Source organism: Salmo salar, chromosome 09, assembly GCF_965601325.2.
Source record: "Salmo salar chromosome 09, fSalSal1, whole genome shotgun sequence".
Classification (NCBI taxonomy): domain Eukaryota; kingdom Metazoa; phylum Chordata; class Actinopteri; order Salmoniformes; family Salmonidae; genus Salmo; species Salmo salar.
The window spans coordinates 37,519,710-37,542,154 of NC_138299.1; the positions used below are offsets into that span (position 1 = coordinate 37,519,710).

The window sequence follows — 22,445 nt, forward strand, 5'->3', positions numbered from 1 at the left end:
TCGGGGGTTGATAGGCTTAAAGTCATAAACAGCGCAATGCTTGAAGAATTGCGAAGAGCTGCTGGCAAATGCACGAAGGTGCTGTTTGAATGAATGCTTACGAGCTTGCTGCTGCCTACCATCGCTCAGTCAGACTGCTCTATCAAATCATAGACTTAATTATAACATAATAACACACAGAAATACGAGCCTTTGGTCATTAATATGGTCGAATCCAGAAACTATCATTTCGAAAATGAAACGTTTATTATTTCAGTGAAATACGGAACCATTCCGTATTTTATCTAACGGGTGGCATCCCTAAGTCTAAATATTCCTGTTACATTGCACAACCTTCAATGTTACGTCATAATTATGTACAATTCTGGCAAATTAATTACGGCCTTTGTTAGGAATAAATGGACTTCACACAGTTCGCAATGAGCCAGGCGGCCCAAACTGCTGTATATACCCTGACTCCTTGCACGGAACGCAAGAGAAGTGACTCAACTTCCCTAGTTATAAGAAATTCTTGTTAGCAGGCAATATTAACTAAATATGCAGGTTTAAAAATATATACTTGTATATTGATTTTAAAGAAAGGCATTGATGTTTATGGTTAGGTACATTGGTGCAACGACAGTGCTTTTTTCGCAAATGCACCCGTTTGTCGAAGTAGGCTGTGATTCGATGAGAAATTAACAGGCACCGCATCGATTATATGCAACGCAGGACACGTTAGATAAACTAGTAATATCATCAACCATGTGTAGTTAACTAGTGATTATGTTAAGATAGATTGTTTTTTTAAGATAAGTTTAATGCTAGCTAGCAACTTACCTTGGCTTCTTGCTGCCCTCACGTAACAGGTAGGCAGCCTGCCACGCAGGCTCCTCGTGGAGTGCAATGTAAGGCAGGTGGTTAGAGCGTTGGACTGGTAACCAGAAGGTTGCAAAAATGAATCCCCGAGGTGACAAGGTAAAAATCTGTTGTTCTGCCCCTGATCAAGGCAGTTAACCCCTGTTCCTAGGCCGTTATTGAAAATAAGAAAGTGTTCTTAATCTGACTTGCCTAGTTAAATAAAGGTGTTAAATCGGTCGTCCTCTACTTTGCTCTGATGAGTCTAAATTTTAGATTTTTGGTTCCAACCTCCGTGTCTTGGTTAAATGCAGAGTAGGTGAACGGATGATCTCTGCATGTGTGGTTTCCACCGTTAAGCATGGAGGAGGAGGTGTGATGGTGCTTTGCTGGTGACACTGTCGGTGATTTATTTAGAATTCAAGGCACTCTTAACCAGCATGTCTAACACAGCATTCTGCAGCGATACACCATCACATCTGTTTGCATTTAGTGGGACTTTCATTTGTTTTTCAACTTTACAATGACCCAACATACCTCCAGGCTGTGTAAGGGCAATTTGACCAAGAAGGAGTGCTGCATCAGATGACCTGACCTCCACAATCCCACAACCTCAACCCAATTGAGATGGTTTGGGATGAGTTGGACCGCAGAGTGAAGGAAAAGCAGCCAACAAGTGCTCAGCATATGTGAGAACTCCTTCAAGACTGTTGGAAAAGCATTCCAGGTGAAGCTGGTTGAGAGAATGCCAAGAGCGTGCAAAGCTGTCAAGGCAAAGGGTGGCTGCTTTGAAGAATCTAAATTATATTTTGATTTGTTTAACACTCATTTGGTTGTTACGTGATTCCATATGTGTTATTTTTTGTTGTTATGATGTCCTTATTATTATTCCACAATGTAAAACATTTTAAAATAAAGAAAAACCCTGGAATGAGTCAGTGTGTCTAAACTTTTGACTGGTACTGTATGTCAAACATGACTGGAGTTTATATTTTTATAATTAAAAGTTGGGCTACATTTTCTGGCACCTCCCAAGGCATATCACTACACTTTGACATGTAGGCTTTTTTATTTCTTTAGGCATACATGAAAATTAGACACTGTTTGATGGTGATTTTTTTTTTTTTACTTGTCCATTCGGACGTCTTAAATCTATATTATTTTGTCCGACTATTTTTTTTTTTTACTTGTCCGGACAAGCGTTAATGTCAAGCCCTGGCACGTATAACGACATGATTGATGTTTTATGTACAAGATGTATATTTGTACAGACTTCACCTATTATAGAATAGGCATTTCAATTTCATTTAACTCAATTCTATTTCCTTTCATTCAAATTCTGTATCCTGTTTACTACTTCAATTCAAAAATTCTATTCAAATTCAAGAAATGAAGTGGAATTTATGGAGGCAACTGACACACAGGAGGTTTTTTCAAGATATGCATGCGCACACACACGCCAATGTAGCCTATATATTTTATGTCCTTGAGTATCCTGTTGCCCCCTTTGTGTTGCTACAACAATTTTGCAGAACACAGTGTATGGATAAGGTTTCCCCACCACATTGTGAGTGTCAGACTGACTCATGTGTTGATACTGACGCCTCTGTTGTGTTCAGTGGACACAATTTACTTGAGGTTGCCAGAGAAGAATACTTTATTGTCCATGTTCCTTACGTAGTCATGCAAACAAGCACGGACTTGATTCCCAGCCTCTCGAAGTCCATCTTGTTACCATTTCAAGAGCATCAATGCAGGTGAAGACCGTAAAATAAGATTAGAATAGTGGTTGAAAACAAGCCTGCTTCGCCTAAAGTATTAACCACATGCAGCCTAAACAAAAATGGCCATTCTAAAAACCTCTTTGGGTTCAGTTTCCTTTTGCTCTAAAATTACAACTCTCTAATTAAGCAATAAGGCCCGAGGAGGTGTGGTATATGGCCAATATACCACGGGTAAGGGCTGTTCTTACACACAACACATCGCGAGTGCTTGGACACAGGCATGAGCCGTGGTATATTGGCCATATATCACAAACCCCAGAGGTAAACTGGTTACCAACATAATTACAACAGTAAAAATAATTGTTTTGTCATACCCGTAGTATACAGTCTGATATACCAAGGCTGTCAGCCAATCAGCATGGGCTCGAACCACACAGTTTATAACATCACAGTAGACGTGCTATAAGTAGCTATTTCCGTTATGCCCTGGGCTGTGTATTGATTAGCTACGGTAGGTCAAGCCTGAAGATTGTGTCTCTCTCCAGTAAGTTCCAGGCCAGCCTGACATCTGTCTCTTATTAACACACACCTGTCAAACCTGAGGAGTGATCTTTTAGGGCAGTCAACCAGTCACTCTGTCGCTCCCCTTTAAAACAACAGTAGTAGCATGGTTAGTCATGAGATGGATGAGTGTCTATTTTTTTTTGAGAGGGGGTGGGAAGTCAGATCTGAATTGGAAGTCTAGAGAATACAGTGGTAGTTAAGTGCAGTGGTGCACACTACTCAACCATTTTCACACCAGGCACCACCTCAAATTAACTGCACACATACAAATGGCAGCCTGACACATAACATCTCAAGATCTTGAGCTAATTTAGTATGACAGGCCTTCCCCTCCCCCTAGAAGAGCTGTGCCCGTGAGGAGGACAAATGACACACCCAGGGCTTGAGACTAATATTTTTTCATCACTGTCCAAGAATCATCCCGAAGTGCAATTTCAACCAAACAGCAACCGTCCCAAATAAAACCAAAAATGTAATAAAACTAAATTAATAAATATAATATATATATTTTTATTAAAACACTTTAAAATTATTACGACAATAAGGGTCTAGGACCTAGGTAATTGACAGTGATTTAAAAGTAGGCCTACTATTGAAATAGATAAATAAGGCTGTCAACCAAGTGGCGCAGCGGTCTAAGGCACTGCATCTCAGTGCTACAGGCATCACTACAGACACCCTGGTTCGAATCCAGGCTGTGTCACAACCCGCTGTGATTGGGAGTCCCATAGGACGGCGCACAATTAGCCTAGCGTCGTAAGGGTTTGGCCGGTGTAGGTCGTCATTGTAAATAAGAATTTGTTCTTAACTGACTTGCCTAGTTAAATAAAAAGGTTCAATTAAAAAAACAAGTCAGAAATTCACAGGTTTCTGATTATTATTTTATTTTCAGGTTTTTGCTCCATCACCTGTTTTTTAAATTTGTTTAACCAAATTGTAGGTTTTAAGTCCACAACAATGCGTAAACCACATCAGGAGATCACTTTTTAGGTCTGGGAAAAATCTAAGAAATATGGATTTCAAAGCAAATAAAATTGTATTTGTCACATGTGCCAAATACGACAGGTGTAGACCTTACACCGTTCACATGCTTACTTACAAGCCCTTAAACAACAATGCAGTTCAAGAAATAGAGTTAAATATTTAAATAAATATTTACTACATAAAATAAAAAGTAACAAATAAAAAACAATTTAAAAAAAACATTAACGAGGCTATATACAGGGGGGTGATGTGGAGGCGCTCTCAGTTGTTGACTTCGATAACCGTAAAAGCCTTGGTTAGATGCATGTTAACATCAGAAGCCTCCTCCCTAAGTTTGTTTTACTCACTGCTTTAACACACTCCGCCAACCCTGATGTCCTTGCCATGTCTGAATCCTGGTTTAGGAAGGCCAACCAAAAATTCTAACATTTCCATCCCCAACTACAACATTTTCCGACAAGATAGAACTGCCAAAGGGGGAGGAGTTGCAATCTACTGCAGAGATAGCCTGCAAAGTTCTGTCATAGTTTCCAGGTCTATGCCCAAACAGTTCGAGATTCTAATTTAAAAAAGTATCTATCCAGAAATAAGTCTCTCACTGTTGCCGCCTGTTATATACCCTGCTCAGCTCCCAGCTGTGCCCTGGACACCATATGTGAATTGATTGCCTCCATCTATTTTCAGAGTTCGTTCTGTTAGCCTGTTGGGGCTAGGGGGCAGTATTGAGAATTTTGAAAAAAAAATGTGCCCATTTTTAACTGCCTCCTACACCAACTCAGAAGCTAACATATGCAGATAATTGTTCATGTTTGGATAGAAAACACTCTGAATTTTCTAAAACTGTTTGAATGGTGTCTGTAAGTATAACAGAACTGGCAGTCAAAACCCTGAGACAAATTCTGACAGGAAGTGGATACCTGATGTGTTGAATTACCTTTAAGCCTATGCCATTGAAACACACAGGGGCTTATTAATTGTTGAGCACTTCCTATGGCTTCCACTAGATGTCACCAGTCTTTACAAAGTGTTTTGAGTCTTATACTGTGAGAACTGAACGAACAAGAGCCTTGGAACGGTGGTGGCCGATTAGACTCTGGCGCGCGAGTTCATGTTGGGTACTCTCGTTCCAATACGTTTTAAAAGAGAATGCAAACGTCTGCCTTGAATATTATTCATGTTCTGGTTAAAAAAGGCACTATTGATTTATGCTATACAACGTTTGACATGTTTGAACGAACGTAAATATTTTTTTCCCCCTCGTTCATGACGAGAAGTCCGGCTGGCATAGATCATGTGCTAACAACACGGAGCTTTTTGGACATAAATTATGAGCTTTTTCGAACAAAACTACATTTGTTATGGACCTGGGATTCCTGGAAGTGACATCTGATGAAGAGAATCGAAGGTAATGGATTATTTACATAGTATTTTCGATTTTAGATCTCTCCAACATGGCGGTTAGTCTGTATCGCAAAGCGTATTTTTCTGGGCGCAGTGCTCAGATTATTGCAAAGTGTGATTTCCCAGTAAGGTTATTTTTAAATCTGGCAATCCGGTTGCGTTCAAGAGATGTAAATCTATAATTCTTTGAATGACAATATAATATTTTACCAATGTTTTCGAATAGTAATTATTTAATTTGTCGTGCTGATTGACTGGCGGTTATTGGAGGGAAACGATTTCCTCAACATCAACGCCATAGTAAAACGCTGTTTTTGGATATAAATATGAACTTGATAGAACAAAAAATGCATGTATTGTCTAACATAATGTCCTAGGAGTGTCATCTGATGGAGATTGTCAAAGGTTAGTGCATCATTTTAGCTGGTTTTCTGCTTTTGGTGACGCCTGTCTTTGAATTGACAAAACATTACACACAGCTATTGTCAATGTACTCTCCTAACATAATCTAACTTTATGCTTTCGCCGTAAAGTCTTTTTGAAATTGGACAGCGTGGTTAGATTAAGGAGATGTTTATCTTTCAAAGGGTGTAAGATAGTTGTATGTTTGAGAAATTTGAATTATGACATTTAATTGTTTTCAAATTTGGCACTCTTGATATTTCACCTGTTGTTGATAGGGTGTACCAGGGGTGGGATGCTTGCGTCCCACATAGCCCATAGAGGTTAGGTGACCTAAACTGGGATATGCTTAACACCCCGGCAGTCCTACAAGCTAAGCTAGATGCCCTCAATCTCACACAAATTATCAAGGAACCCACCAAGTACAACCCTAAATCAATAAACATGGGCACCCTCTTAGATATTATCCTGACCAACTTGCCCACCAAATACACCTCTGCTATTTTCAATCAGGATCTCAGCGATCACTGCCTCATTGCCTACATCCGCTATGGGTCCACGGTCAAACGACCACCCCTCATCACTGTCAAACACTCCCTAAAACACTTCTGCGAGCAGGCCTTTCTAATCGACCTGGCCCGAGTATCCTGGAAGGATATTGACCTCATCCTGTCAGTAGAGGATGCCTGGTCATTCTTTAAAAGTAATTTCCTCACCATCTTAAATAAGCATGCCTCTTTCAAAAAAATGTAGAACTAAGAACAGATATAGCCCTTGGTTCACTGGCTGCCCTCGACCAGCACAAAAACTTCCTGTGGCGGACTGCACTAGCGTCGAATAGTCCCTGCGATATGCAACTTTTCAGGGAAGTCAGGAACCAATACACGCAGTCAGTTAGGAAAGCAAAGGCTATCTTTTTCAAACAGAAATTTGCATCCTGTTGCTCTAACTCCAAAAAGTTTTGGGACACTGTAAAGTCCATGGAGAATAAGAGCACCTCCACCCAGCTGCCAACTGCACTGAGGCTATGAAACACTCACCACCGATAAATCTACAATGATCGAGAATTTCAATAAGCATTTCTCTACGGCTTGCCATGCTTTCCTCCTGGCTACCCCAACCCCGGCCAACAGCTCCCGGCCAACAGCTCCCGGCCAACAGCTCCCGGCCCAACAGCTCCCGGCCCAACAGCTCCCGGCCCAACAGCTCCCGGCCCAACAGCTCCCGGCCCAACAGCTCCCGGCCCAACAGCTCCCGGCCCAACAGCTCCCGGCCCAACAGCTCCCGGCCCAACAGCTCCCGGCCCAACAGCTCCCGGCCCAACAGCTCCCGGCCCAACAGCTCCCGGCCCAACAGCTCCCGGCCAACAGCTCCCGGCCAACAGCTCAAAAATTAAATCTAGAATCAGCTTTCTATTTTGCAACAAAGCCTCCTTCACTCACACCGCCAAACATACCCTTGTAAAACTGACTATCCTACCGATCCTCGACGATGTCATTTACAAAATAGCCTCCAACACTCTACTCAGCAAACTGGATGCAGTCTATCACAGTCCCATCTGTTTTGTCACCAAGCCCCATATACCACCCACCACTGCAACCTGTATGCTCTCGTCGGCTGGCCCTCGCTACATATTCGTCGCCAGACCCACTGGCTCCAGGTCATCTCTAAGTCTTTGCAAGGTAAAGCTCCGCCTTATCTCAGCTCACTGGTCACAATAACAATAACCACCCGTAGCACGCGCTCCAGCAGGTATATCTCACTGGTCATCCCCAAAGCCAACACCTCCTTTGGCCGCCTTTCCTTCCAGTTCTCTGCTGCCAATGAGTGGAACGAATTGCAAAAATTGCTGAAGTTGGAAACTTATATCTCCCTCACAAACTTAAAACATCAGCTATCTGAGCAGCTAACCGATCGCTGCAGCTGTACATAGTCCATCTGCAAATAGCCCATCCAATATACCTACCTATTCCCCATATTGGTTTTTATTTACTTTTTTGCTCTTTTGCACACCAGTATTTCTACTGGCACATCATCATCTACACATCTATCACTCCAGTGTTCATTTGCTAAATTCTAATTACTATGGCCTATTTATTGCCTTACCTCACGTAATTTGCACACTGTATATAGACTTTTCTATTGTGTTATTGACTGTACGTTTGTTTATTCCATGTGTAACTCTGTGTTGTTGTGTGTCACACTGTTTTGCTTTATCTTGGCCAGGTCGCAGTTGTAAATGAGAACTTGTTCTCAACTAGCTTACCTGGTTAAATAAAGGTGAAATAAAAAAATAAATAAACAGGGGGTACCGGTACCGAGTCAATGTGCGGGGGTACAGGTTAGTCAAGGTAAGTTGTACATGTAGGCAGGGGTGAAGTGTCTATGCATAGATAATAAACAGAGAGTAGCAGCAGTGTAAAAACAAAGGGGGGTGGGGGTCAATGTAATAGTCCGGTGGCCATTTGATTAATTGTTTAGCAATCTTATGGCTTGGGGGTAGAAGCTGTTAAGGAGCCTTTTGGACCCAGAGTTGGAGCTTCGGTACCACTTAGAGAGAGAACATTCTATGACTTGGGTGACTGGAGTCTCTGACAATTTTTTTGGGCCTTCCTCTGACACCACCTTGTATATAGGTCCTGGATGACAGGAAGCTTGGCCCCAGTGATGTACTGGGCTGAGTGTAGTTAACCTTTAATTCAAGTGTGCAGGCACCTAGCACTGTCTGGTTAGCGGTGTTGCTATAGCACACATGATGAGTTGGCCACTGGATTGATGCAAATAATCATGATATCCTTCTGCCAGTTAAGCATAGGCTACTTTGTAGCTAGTTGAAGATGAACTATGTAACTTTTGGGGCAACATGACCAAATTCACATAGAAGTGTGTGATATAGATCAGTCATTCACATTGAAAGCAAGTCTAAAGTGGTAGATCTGTTCTGTGTGCTATTCCATGCTTTCCGTTATTAAGTTTTGTTTTTCAGTTTTGTACACCAGCTTCAAACAGTTTAAAATACAATATTTTTGGTGTTGGAAAATGTATTTCACAGCGGTTTAGAAGGTACAATGATTTGCTACACTATACTTGCTTTGTCACAAACTGAGATTAGACAAACTATTAGAATTTTAGCAACCAGGAAATGGGGGAGCAATTTCTGTATTGTGCACCTAACATTGAATTTAGAAGGTTTTAAAGAAAAGCCTTTCCATCTACAAGACTGTCAAGATCATTAGCGCCACTATATTTTTCCTGTTCCTTACTTGTATGAAACCTGGACGTTTTACTTCATATTATGAAGCATGTCTTACCTTGCCTGAAAGTAGCCTAGCCAAAATCCCACAAAATAAATGTTGAGGGAAATATTTGATAAACAACACTTCCTCATATGCGTTTTCCTGTTCTATTGATTCTTTCAACTTTCTTTCAATGTCTAACAGCCAAAGGCATTATCCTTTAATCCATTTTTCTACATTTCTAACAGATACTTCCATCTCTGTCCATGTAACCACTCGCATGTGGGTGTGCATTTCAGAAAAGTTGTCTTCCCGCAATTTGCATTTTGGAACATTTGCATGTAGGCCTACCGCGTGTGCACATTGTTGCACTTAAAATAGGAAATAATAGTTTTATCAACATTTTAAGCAAAACACTCCTTTGGATGCAACAGTGGTTGTATGAATTTTGGATCTATCGTCCCGGGACTGTGCCAAAGTCTGTTTTGAACCGTCTTACACATATTTTTACCATCCTCGGGATGAAGAAACGCCCTCAATTTCAAGCCCTGCACACACTGGGCCCTTTGAGTGGACCATCTGTTGCTGTGTGGCTTAGCTAAGCACCCTGGTGGAGTCAGAGTGGTCATCCTCCTGGTCCTCTCAGCCACTGGGCTAACTGAACTGACTGACCAACACAGACAGCTATACACAATAGGCCTGGTAGAGGCAGCAGAAACTTACAGAAAAGCTACCTTCCTAAACAGCTCATTACACATATCAATCAAATGTATATGATAAAACTATTTCTACATCAGCAGCTACCCGACCTAAACCCCAAAGACAAAGCAGCAGCATATAGACTACACTGTGAGAGCGAAGGCAGATGGAACAGGTTCATTACCTGTGGGTAAGGGAGGAGGGGTCAGTGTGTGTGTATGTAGGTGTTTTGTTTTTAAGGGGAAGCAACAGGTCCTAGGCTGTGGGTGTGACCTAACCTTTCAGATTAAAGCAGAGTGAGAGGAACAAACCTACAGGCCCAGACAGACAGAGTAAACAACTTCCCCGAACAGTGTTTACTTCTGCACCTGTCTGTCTGATGTATAGAGATTAGAGGTTGACCGATTAATCGGAATGGCCGATTAATTAGGGCCGATTTAGAGTTTTCATAACAATCGTAAATCGGTATTTTTTTACGCCAATTTGGCCGATTCTTTTTTTTTTTTTTTTTTTTACCCCTTTATTTAACTAGGCAAGTCAGTTAAGAACACATTCTTATTTTCAATGATGGCCTAGGAACGGTGGGTTAACTGCCTTGTTCAGGGGCAGAACGACACATTTTTATCTTGTCAGCTCGGGGATTCAATCTTGCAACCTTACGGTTAACTAGTCCAACGCTCTAACCACCTGCTTTACATTGCACCCCACGAGGAGCCTGTCTGTTACGCGAATGCAGTAAGAAGCCAAGGTAAGTTGCTAGCTAGCATTAAACTTACCTTATAAAAAACAATCAATCATAATCACTAGTTAACTACACATGGTTGATGATATTACTAGTTTATCTAGCCTGTCCTGCGTTGCATATAATCGCTTAGGTACACGTTGCTCCAACGTGTACCTAACCATAAACATCAATGCCTTTCTTAAAATCAATACACGAGTATATATTTTTAAACCTGCATATTTAATATTGCCTGCTAACATGAATTTCTTTTAACTAGGGAAAATGTGTCACCATTCTCTTGCAACAGAGTCAGGGTATATGCAGCAGTTTGGGCCGCCTGGCTCGTTGCGAACTGTGAAGACTATTTCTTCCTAACAAAGACAGCCGACTTCGCCAAACGGGGGATGATTTAACAAAAGCGCATTTGCAAAAAAAGCACAATCGTTGCACGACTGTACCTAACCATAAACATCAATGCCTTTCTTAAAATCAATACACAGAAGTATATATTTTTAAAACTGCATATTTAGCTAAAAGAAATCCAGGTTAGCAGGCAATATTAACCAGGTGAAATTGTCACTCCTTGTATTTCTGTGTGTTTATTATATTATAATTAAGTCTATGATTTGATAGAGCAGTGACTGAGCGGTGGTAGGCACCAGCAGGCTCGTAAGCATTCATTCAAACAGCACTTTCGTGCGTTTTGCCAGCAGCTCTTCGCTGTGCTTCAAGCATTGCGCTGTGCTTCAAGCATTGTGCTGTTTATGTCTTCAAGCCTATCAACTCCCAAGATGAGGCTGGTGTAACCAATGTGAAATGGCTAGCTAGTTAGCCGGGTGCACGCTAATAGCATTTCAAACGTCACTCGCTCTGAGACTTGGAGTAGTTGTTCCCCTTGCTCTGCATGGGTAACGCTGCTTCGAGGGTGGCTGTTGCCGATGTGTTCCCGGTTCGAGCCCAGGTACGAGCGAGGAGAGGGAAGGAAGCTATACTGTTACACTGGCAATACTAAAAACATCCAATAGTCAAAGGTATATCAAATACAAATCGTATAGAGAGAAATAGTCCTATAATTCCTATAATAACTCCAACCTAAAACTTCTTACCTGGGAATATTGAAGACTCATGTTAAAAGGAACCACCAGCTTTCATATGTTCTCATGTTCTGAGCAAGGAACTTAAACGTTAGCTTTCTTACATGGCACATAGTGCACTTTTACCTTCTTCTCCAACACTTTGTTTTTGCATTATTTAAACCAACATGAACATGTTTCATTATTTATTTGAGGCTAAATTGATTTTATTGATGTATTAAGTTAAAATAAGTGTTCATTCAGTATTGTTGTAATTGTCATTATTACAAATAAATAAATAAATACAAATAAATAAATAAATACAAAAATTGGCCGATTAATCGGTACCGTCTCTTTTTTGGTCCTCGTCTCTTTTTTGGTCCTCCAATAATCGGCATCGGTGTTGAAAAAAATCATAATCGGTCGACCTCTAATAGAGATCCTATAAACTAACTATTATTTATTCTAATTCTATGGTCTTATGTCATATTTTCACCAATGGCGCACGCACACACACACTAAACATTGGACAGTACCTGGAAATGATTACCTTAACTAAGAATGTATGACACAGTCAGTAAGTGCTTGAATTGCCTGAACAGAAAGACGAAAAAAAGATACACTTGGGAGGTAACAAAACAAATGGAGACAATTTGACCACTGTCTTCTCCCCCAAACATACCACTCCTGGTCCAGGCTACATCACTGTCTTCTCCCCCAAACATACCACTCCTGGTCCAGGTTACATCAGATTTACAGACAAACACTGTGCAAACAGCATGGTAACATCATGGTGGTGTTTGGGGTGAGGTTGGTCTGTCAGTGTACTGACCTGTCCTGGTGGTGTGTAGCCATAAACAACACTAGAATGTCATATAATACCCTCTAGGTTCGTTGATGGCTAGGTTATACAAGGTGAATCACACATGGTCCTGCCAGCACTGCAGGTGTCATCTCTACAGGAAAGACCTGTACTACCGTGGGCATGAAGCAGCTTGTCACGGGCACAGCAGGCAGCTAAAACCAGCCCACTTGACTACCTTATTTAACTAGGCAAGTCAGTTAAGAACAAATTCTTATTTACAATGACGGCCTACCCCGGCCAAACCCTCCCCTAACCAGGATGACATTGGGCCAATTGTGCTCCACCCTATGGGTCGGATGTGATACAGCCTGGATTTGAACCAGGGACTGTAGTGACACCTCTTGTACTGAGATGCAGTGCCTTAGACCGCTGTGCCACTCGGGAGCCCTTAAAGGGCGGTGTCTGTCTGTGCTTTCCTGGTCTAGCCTTCTGAGACCACAGATGGGGTTAAGAAGCCCTCCTCCAGCCCACTGTCCTGAGCCAAACCAAATATAAACACTGGGCAGAGTCTAACATTCCACTCAAGATATTTTCATTCCCACACGATGCTTTTATTCTTACTTCTTGGCTCACATTAAAAGGAGAGAAATATAGGCTAGGAGAATCAACTAGGCCTATGAACTTGTTTATTCTGATAACATGTAATCAGAGAGTCCCCAGTAACACCTCAGCTGTGGGTCAGTGTATCCTATGCTCCCTTAGCCTGTCACTGTGGAGGACAAACAGACCAGGATTCTGATCTTCTCCAGAACTCTCACTCCACATTCCAACACTCCACACACAGAATAATAAAAATTCCAGATTCCAGGGAAGAAATGGAGAGATGGCATGTAACATACTGAACCACCTCGTAACAGGGTTTTAAATGAAGGTTAAATAAAAACAAACAGCACCAGGGTGGTAGAGAGAGGGGGTGGAGAGACGGGATGCATGAAGGTGGAGAGAATGACAGAGGGGCATATGACAGCCTCTAGTCCATATATAGTGTTACAGTGTTATAGTGTTACATTTTGATAACGTGTTGCAGAAGTACACTCAACAGCTATCAAACTCCTCAAAAATTAAAGTGCTTTCAGCTATGCTACCTGCTCAAAACTGAACCATGACCTTCAATGTGGCAGTGGAGATAAATGGAAGCGAAGGCAGCTCAGTTTAATATGTAAACCAAACTTCTGTTAATGTGAACTTTTTACTACTATATGGGCAACATTCTGGCTGTCACAACAAAACATTCATACTTAGATAAATAGAAGGCTCTCTCTCTGGCTACTACAACCATGACTATGGGGGTAGCCTAGCCAAGGTGGACAGCCAGGCCAGGGGGGGTGGTGGGGGACAGACTTCACATCAGTTAGGGGCTGTTTTAGTTTAGGCTTGGCTGCTAACGAATGAGGTGACTAATCGGAGATACCAGCACCTGAATACCTTAACGACGAACTTGTCAAAATAAGGGGAAAACTCTTGGTTGCCATGCATTCTGTAGCTCATCATCAGCACAAGCTAATTTGAGAATTCAGGACCTATTGTTGACAAGACAACACTGTGATTATCAGGGGTAACCAACCATTGTGTTTAAAAGCAAGGTCAGTGGGGTCCTTCCCAGCTATTTTAGGTCAGTGATTGGAGGCACCCCACCTAAAAAGGAGGGAACCCACTTATCTGTGAATAGTTGAGCAGTCATCTGACTGGAGGCATGTGATTATGGAAACTGATAATATCGTCGTAAAAATAACAATCTTATCAGGCTGGGCAGTAGGTGATAAGCACCCAGTGTGTGGCTGCTACTTGATTGATAAGATTTTAGTTATCTACCCTAAATGAATGTGGGCTTCATTGATTGTATTGCTTTTCTAGTTTTTCTTGTATATCTAAAAATAGATATTTGTACTGAACAAATAGCCTGCAATTGTTAGTCACCGATGCTTTGGTCAGACAGCCATTGAAGGGAATACTTGAACACAATACTGGTATAACCTCGGTGTCAGACATCAGTGTTGACGATCATGTTGACACAGACCATATGGTGACCAAAATTTAGATCACCGGTCATCCTTATGTTGATTGATGAGGACTTTCTGGTCAGGCTTTATTGCGTTACTGTCAAAAACAGACTGTCTATCATCCATCTGTACTCGATTGGTAAATTGGTTAAATATAATGTTTTGAGACACATGGTTGTCCTGGCTGGAATACTATAATTTTTAGATGCACGAGCCCTTTTCATAGCTAGAATTACACCTTGCGAGCTAGCTAGTAGCAGACAGTTCGCGAATCTAGTCTGCTTTTTGCAAATAGCTAGCCACCTAGATAGCTATGGACAAACATGCAAAAAGTCTTACTCAAAAGATATGGACGAACTAAATACCTGTTTAAAAGAGTGCAACAGGTCGGGCAAAAGTACCTAGTCCGCCTTTCTAGCTTGTAGCAGTTGCTAGCCATTGCGTTGCGACATTCTCTGCTATGCCATTGGATGGAAAGTGACATTCGGTGACAATTTTACCCAAGTAAATACACAATTTCGTTGTTATCCCACGAAGTTGAAACAACAGCTTAAGTTCAACCTGATGTGAGATGTTCTTATGTTAGTTCACCAGGTAGAACAAACTTTAAAAGCTCGCCCTAGCTAACTAGCTCTTCCCTGGCAACGCGTCGCAGACAATGCCACTCCAAAATACATAGGAAATGGAAGAGAACTACTCACTTTATTCCCGCAACACTGTCGAGAATATATTCTTCATTGACATGGTCAATATTACTCCACTGTTTTTTGTATCAGTTGAGTTTAAACATTTAAAAAAAAAACTTTACTAACTTTGTGCCACAATATCAGTCCAGTTCCTCTCTTCCGTAGCCTTGCGTAAGGAGTCATTTCCAACTCCAGAGTTGTTGAGACGTGAAGGGTCTCGTTTGCTCAACAGCGCCCCAGTACATTCGCATGAAACAACGTTCGCGATTGGACAATGCTGCTCACAGGACACTAAACAATTCTATTTCGTCCAATGAAAGACGACTTTACATATATACAGTCTATGCTTTACGTCTGTAAGTGACAGTGTTGATTTAGATGTTGTTTTTTTTTTACACAGACCAAGCTTTTGCTGAAATCAAGGACCAATGCTGTAGAAATAAATATATTTTGATGTACTCTCTATGTAGCATAGAATACAATATAATCGTTTTATATTTCCAATTGGACACATCAGTTTATAAATAAGAGACTGAAGACATTGTTTTACATAATGATCATGGATTTTTAATTTTTCATTAGTTTCATCAATATTACAGAAAACGTTTATAGTACAGAGTTCAATATCTCCCCATTGCTTCATTAATTTAATCAGGATTGCTGGTCACCATAATCTGTACAATATCACTCTTTTGTATTCATGTATTTTTCTGTACATTGTTTGAATAGTTGTTAAAAAGGCAGTCAGCACTTTAAATAAGCTGTTTCTTCCTTCTGAAATTAAACAAATAAAAGACCAAGTTTCCACCCTCCTCCAGTTCCCTCACATATCTGTACTAGTATGTGTGAGGTGAGCAGTCCTGGAGAGGTGAGGGTGGGGGGGAGACAGGCGGTGTTGGTAAAGTAGAAGGGCAGGGGACAGGGTGGGACCAGAGGCATATATTTAGATATGTGAAAGAATACACATGTCTCTGGGTGGGACTTCAGTACCAGGTCAGACTATGAAGAAGCTAGTGGGCCTGTGGGGCAGCTAGGGGGCAGCTAGGGGGAACGGTCAGCCTGGAAGGAAGTTAGTGGGCCTGGGGTGTAGCTAGGGGGCAGCTAGGGTGCCTGGGGGGCAGCTAGGGGGACTCGGGGGCAGCTTGTGGGCCTGGGGGGCAGCTAGTGGGCCTGGGGGGCAGCTGGGGGGCAGCTAGGGGAAACAGTCAGCCTAGGGGGCACTGGCAGGCCACACGCTGCCTTTCTCCACCTTCAAGGCCTGTATTCATAGAGGAGTAGGAGTGCTGATCTAGGATCAGTTTATCATAATGAATAAGATTATATAGACGGGGGGACCTGGTCCAAGATCACTACTCCTACTCTGAGCCACTTTATGAATACAGGCCCAGGTCTCATCATGATGACCCTATGACTTTTGGCCCAAGATACCCACCACTTTTGGCAACTGCACACAAACACGACTCACAAGAGAAACGACAAGCAAAGCTGTGTGTGAAGCCATTATGAGGCATTATAAAGCCCATATAATGACGCATAGAAGAGAAGAAGAATACTAAAGGGAGGGGAAAGATAGCTAAAAGCACCCTCAGGACCCTGAAAACACTCCTAATAAGCCAGAGCACCAAGGCTACATCCTGATTCTTCACTCTATTCCTACATACTTTCTTGCATGGATCTAGTAATTGTGGAAACTCCCTCCAGTCAATGCCTACCTTCACCAATCCAATGCCTTTAAAAATGACGGGGAGTGTGCAAGTGTACACTTCAGGAGAAGGGTGGAGAATCAGGACATACCCCAAGAGGGACTTCTGACATTATCTCAAAAGGGTTTTCGTTGTTCAAAAAGAAGAGATATATTTTCTATCTTTTTTTTTGTGAGATAAGAAAATAGTATTTTGTTTGTATTTTTCTTTTTTAGCACCTACAGCTTGTTATTGAAATGCTACTGCTATCTATCTATCTATCTATCTATCTATCTATCTATCTATCTATCTATCTATCTATCTATCTATCTATCTATCTATCTATCTATCTATCTATCTATCTATCTATCTATCTATCTATCTATCTATCTATCTATCTATCTATCTATCTATCTATCTATCTATCTATCTATCTATCTATCTATCTATCTATCTATCTATCTATCTATCTATCTATCTATCTAGGGTTGAACACACAAAGCAATTGCGAGGATGAAAGAGAAACAGAGTTGCTTAATATGACAATATAATATTAATAATTACAATAATAATTATTATTATAATAATATAATATATTACAGAATAAATCTCTTATTTTTTCACTTTTAAAAGGTATAACATTTTGTCTTTCTTTGAAATACAATGATCTTTTCAAATTCAGATTTCATGATTAATGTATGTACTCAAATGTATGTACTCATTTACTTTGTGTTTGAGATGTTGGTTAATTATCCTTTATGAACTTTACTATCCAAATCAATAAAAACTAGCTGTGCCATTGCATATTACAGAATAGTTATGATATGTGGACATGCACCACTTTCTCTCCCTGCCTATCTATCTGTCCCCGTAAGATGACATCATCATAGTCGTCCTATGACCATCACGTCCACAACCTCTCCTTTATGCAGCTCCACGTATTGCTCTGTTTTAGGAGGCAACATCAGCAGCCCGTTGGCACTCCTCATGCTCATCAGTCGACTACTCATCTGATTTCCTGTAGGGGGAGAGAGAGATAAAGAGTGAGAGAGATAAAGAAGGAGAGTGTTGGCAGAGAGGGATAGAGGGGGGAGAGAGAGGGAGGAGGGTGGGGAGACAGAGAGAGCCAATAACATGACAAGGATCAACTTTTTGATACACATTTTCTCTTGTCCATTTTTTACATGCAAACGTGCTGATGACAAAGTATTGTGTGTATGTGATAATACCTGTGCTCTGTGCCCATGGCAGAGGCTCCTGGTGGTGCCATGTCAGGATGCAGCGGTGGTACTCTGGACGAGGGTCCAACTTTACATCACAGGAAAGCTGTTTACACACACAGGAGAAAGCAGTGCACAGAATGATGACATCACACTCAACTTTAAACCCCAATGTATTTGCATTAAGCTATGTGTAAAAAAATTAAATAACTCTGTTGTTAACTTACCCTGGCTTTGATGATGGTGGGCCGAGGGTCCAAGATCCCCTGCATCTTCCTCAGAGCAGGGATGACGAAGAGGTTACAGGTGACGACCGCAGACACTGGGTTACCTGACCAACAGAAAGAGAAGGGCTGAGGATGAGAGGGAGAAAAGGACGGGACATTACCACTGTTCAGAGGGCTAAGGGGGGAGATGACAGGATAGGCCAGAGAAGGTTTGGACGGGTTGGGGTGTAGGAGCATTGTTGTTATTGACATGCTCCAGCTGGCAGCCCCTGTAGGACAGGATAAGGGCTCAGTGCAGAGAGCAGAGTGGTTCTCTTCTCACCCCACTGGCCTGTCAGTATGGGGCCGGGCTGGGCCGGGGGACCTGGGCTGGAGGCCTTGGCTGTGCAGGGGGACCTGGGCTGGGGGCCGGGCTGGGCCGGGGGACCTGGGCTGGGGGCCGGGCTGTGCAGGGGGACCTGGGCTGGGGGCCGGGCTGGGCCGGGGGGATGAGGAGGCAGACAGTTGAGACAGGTATGCTTCTGACTTTTTAAGGTTGCACAGAAGAGGGACTGGAGGGGTGCACTCTTTAGGGGAGTGGGAGAAGTGGGTGAGCGCTCTTTGGGGAGAGTGGGAAAAGTCTTTACACCAACCAGCAGCAGTGACGGGAGGTGTCAAAAAAGGTCAAATGAAATTAAACAGCAGGGGGACGGGTGAGTAGCGCTCTCAAATCACAACAACAAGCAACAGCATGGAATGATGGGATAGATACCCGCAGGGGCTCGGGACGACACTGAGAAACAGAACGAGGCGCGACAGAACCAACAGCAACGCCACAGAAACAAAACAATATTTCTCTCTCAGAAAACCGAACAGAAAATCACATAAGAAAATAAAAAATATTTATTTTATGTTAACATTTTTTGTTAAGATTCAAGTTTGGGTTTAATAAAAGGTGTAGTGATCTTATTTTGCTTAATCACTACTAAAAAACGAACAAAAATGCCCCCAAACATGCCCAAACAAAGTTTGGGAGATAAAAAGTTCATTTGGCCTCAAGTTTGCATTTTGAGATCATTTTAAGCCCATATCATTTGAGGTCGGGCCAAGTTTCAGTTTAGCACTTAAAGCCCCAAAAATATTTCCCATTTTCAGTTTAAATTCCGTTTTCTGAGCTCATTTGAAGTAAGCTTGCTTTCAGGTAGAGAGCAGTGAGCACACTGAACGGTACGGTCAACCTCGGTGGTAGCACCTACTTCCGCGCGGTGGCACAGGCACCCTGCTTGCATCACTGTCGGGGACATGGTCGATGAAAATGGCGCCTGTATCTCTGAAGGTGAAATTACCTTAAAGGGGGAATATAAAAAGAGTGGCGGTCACCACAGCCACAGACTAGCCCTCCGAACATACGTAGGACGGGCAGAGGCAAGGCAGGGGGGCTGGGGGAGGCAATAGGACAGGCAGAGGCAAGAGGCCCTGCTGGGGGTAATGGACAGGTCGAGGTGCAGGAGGGGCTAGGAGAGTAGAGGGATAAGAGGTTGTTGTCAGCAGGGCTGGTTGGGTGGGTCAAATAGGGGTCCAATTTCAGGTTTGGTGTGGATAAGGGGGCTGGCTGAGGTTTGATGTTTAGAGCTGGGTGGGTCTTAGGTAAACTCTAGGAACACGGTTTTGGAGGGCTGGTCTAAAACATTCCCTCACACAAACATATTTAGAATGCAAACAACAACTCATATACAAAATGTAAATGATCCATCAGGGAAAAAACTGCTGCTGTGGAAGGAAGGCTGTTTTGTTCCAGGCTGTAGGAACTGAAAGGGAAGTGTAATTAAAGAGAAACATTAGCTCTGTCTGAGGGCATGCTGCTGGATTAATACAACATGTTTCTCTCAGGGAAACATATATTTGGTTGTTAAATGGTGGAGTTTTGGTCTCAGAGCAGTCAAGGCTGGCGATCCCCTGCCAGTCCTGAGACTCAACAACAACATTTACGGGTCTACACACAAACAACAGATACTGTACACACAGTACATATGACACGCACAGCTCATAAACACATACCTGGTAGGGCAAATATCAGTTTCCGTGCCCCGTCAATGTCTACAGTGGCGAACGTGGTGGGGAGACTAAGAGAAGAAAACAGAAGACGAACCAACTAAGACCTTCCGTGAATCACTATCCATCTCTCCTAAACCATACTCACTTGATGAATTAACAAGGCATATCCCTCTAAACTTTTGTAGCATAATGTATCAAATAAAAAAATAATGTCTTACCCTGGCTTCATAAAGACCCGTCCAAAATGGATCTGGGCGTGGAGGTCAATGTCAAGCACCTGCTTCAGATAGTCCTGAAACATAAAAAGATATATTGTATATTATTGTGTTGTGTTTACAGTGTATTTCATGCCTATGAAGTTAATTGAAATATATTAAGAATTATATTCACTGAATTATAAAATTCCTTTTATTATATTGACGTTGAGGAAGAAGTTGTCATAGGACAGTGTTAAACTTCTTATCGGGTCAGATTATCTCTACTGACACGTTTCTGTCTAACAGATGGTGAGGTGTACACGTTTCTATGTCCGACAGATAGTGAGATGTACACATTTCTATGTCTGACAGATGGTGAGATGTACACGTTTCTATGTCTGACAGATGGTGAGATGTACACGTTTCTATGTCTGACAGATGGTGAGGTGTACACATTTCTATGTCTGACAGATGGTGAGATGTACACGTTTCTATGTCTGACAGATGGTGAGGTGTACACGTTTCTATGTCTGACAGATGGTGAGATGTACACGTTTCTACGTCTGACAGATGGTGAGGTGTACACGTTTCTACGTCTGACAGATGGTGAGGTGTACACGTTTCTACGTCTGACAGATGGTGAGGTGTACACGTTTCTACGTCTGACAGATGGTGAGGTGTACACGTTTCTACGTCTGACAGATGGTGAGGTGTACACGTTTCTACGTCTGACAGATGGTGAGGTGTACACGTTTCTACGTCTGACAGATGGTGAGGTGTACACGTTTCTACGTCTGACAGATGGTGAGGTGTACACGTTTCCACGTCTGACAGATGGTGAGGTGTACACGTTTCCACGTCTGACAGATGGTGAGGTGTACACGTTTCCATGTCTGACAGATGGTGAGGTGTACACGTTTCCATGTCTGACAGATGGTGAGGTGTACACGTTTCTATGTCTGACAGATGGTGAGGTGTACACGTTTCTATGTCTGACAGATGGTGAGGTGTACACGTTTCTATGTCTGACAGATGGTGAGGTGTACACGTTTCTATGTCTGACAGATGGTCAGATGTACACGTTTCTATGTCTGACAGATGGTGAGGTGTACACGTTTCTATGTCTGACAGATGGTGAAATGTACATGTTTCTATGTCTGACAGATGGTGAGGTGTACACGTTTCTATCTCTGACAGATGGTGAGATGTACACGTTTCTATGTCTGACAGATGGTGAGGTGTACACGTTTCTATCTCTGACAGATGGTGAGATGTACACTTTTCCAGGTCTGACAGATGGTGAGGTGTACACGTTTCTATGTCTGACAGATGGTGAGGTGTACACGTTTCTATGTCTGACAGATGGTGAGATGTACACGTTTCTATGTCTGACAGATGGTGAGATGTACACGTTTCTATGTCTGACAGATGGTGAGGTGTACACGTTTCTATCTCTGACAGATGGTGAGATGTACACTTTTCCAGGTCTGACAGATGGTGAGGTGTACACGTTTCTATGTCTGACAGATGGTGAGGTGTACACGTTTCTACGTCTGACAGATGGTGAGGTGTACACGTTTCTACGTCTGACAGATGGTGAGGTGTACACGTTTCTATGTCTGACAGATGGTGAGGTGTACACGTTTCTACGTCTGACAGATGGTGAGGTGTACAAGTGTGATCCAATAACAGTAATTGTAATTGGAGCAGAAAACCCAGAGAGAGAAGTAGAGAATTCAGATAAGCAGTAAACATACAAAAGGTCAGCCAAACCAGCTGGAACAGAACAGCAGGAGTAACAGCTGGATGAGAACAGCAGGAGTAACAGCTGGATGAGAACAGCAGTATAACAGCTGGATCAGAACAGCAGGAGCAACACCTGGATCAGAA

The 22,445-nt window shown here is 42.3% G+C and overlaps 2 protein-coding genes across 7 annotated transcripts in view; both read right to left on the bottom strand.

Annotated features, from left to right (window-relative positions):
• The window catches only part of pals1a (protein associated with LIN7 1, MAGUK p55 family member a), a 61,645-nt gene extending 46,231 nt beyond the window's left edge, over positions 1-15,414 (bottom strand). Inside the window, exon 1 of one of the 2 annotated variants that reach the window (XM_014211293.3) lies at positions 15,322-15,414. The gene's annotated coding sequence lies outside the window, so the exon portion shown is untranslated. Of the gene's footprint in view, positions 1-15,210 lie in introns of both variants that reach the window. The other variant, XM_014211292.3, reaches the window with a different exon arrangement.
• Positions 15,415-15,736: 322 nt separating this feature from the next.
• Positions 15,737-22,445, bottom strand: part of gphna (gephyrin a) — a 173,767-nt gene continuing 167,058 nt past the window's right edge. For all 5 annotated transcript variants that reach the window (XM_082955756.1, XM_014211285.3, XM_045723618.2 and 2 more), the window contains 5 exons: positions 20,577-20,650; positions 20,362-20,426; positions 18,325-18,428; positions 18,107-18,203; positions 15,737-17,895 (listed from right to left, as the gene is read on the bottom strand). In XM_082955756.1, the coding sequence (XP_082811882.1) occupies positions 17,762-17,895; positions 18,107-18,203; positions 18,325-18,428; positions 20,362-20,426; positions 20,577-20,650 (474 nt within the window). In that variant the 3' untranslated portion in view covers positions 15,737-17,761. The remainder of the gene's footprint in view (positions 17,896-18,106; positions 18,204-18,324; positions 18,429-20,361; positions 20,427-20,576; positions 20,651-22,445) is intronic.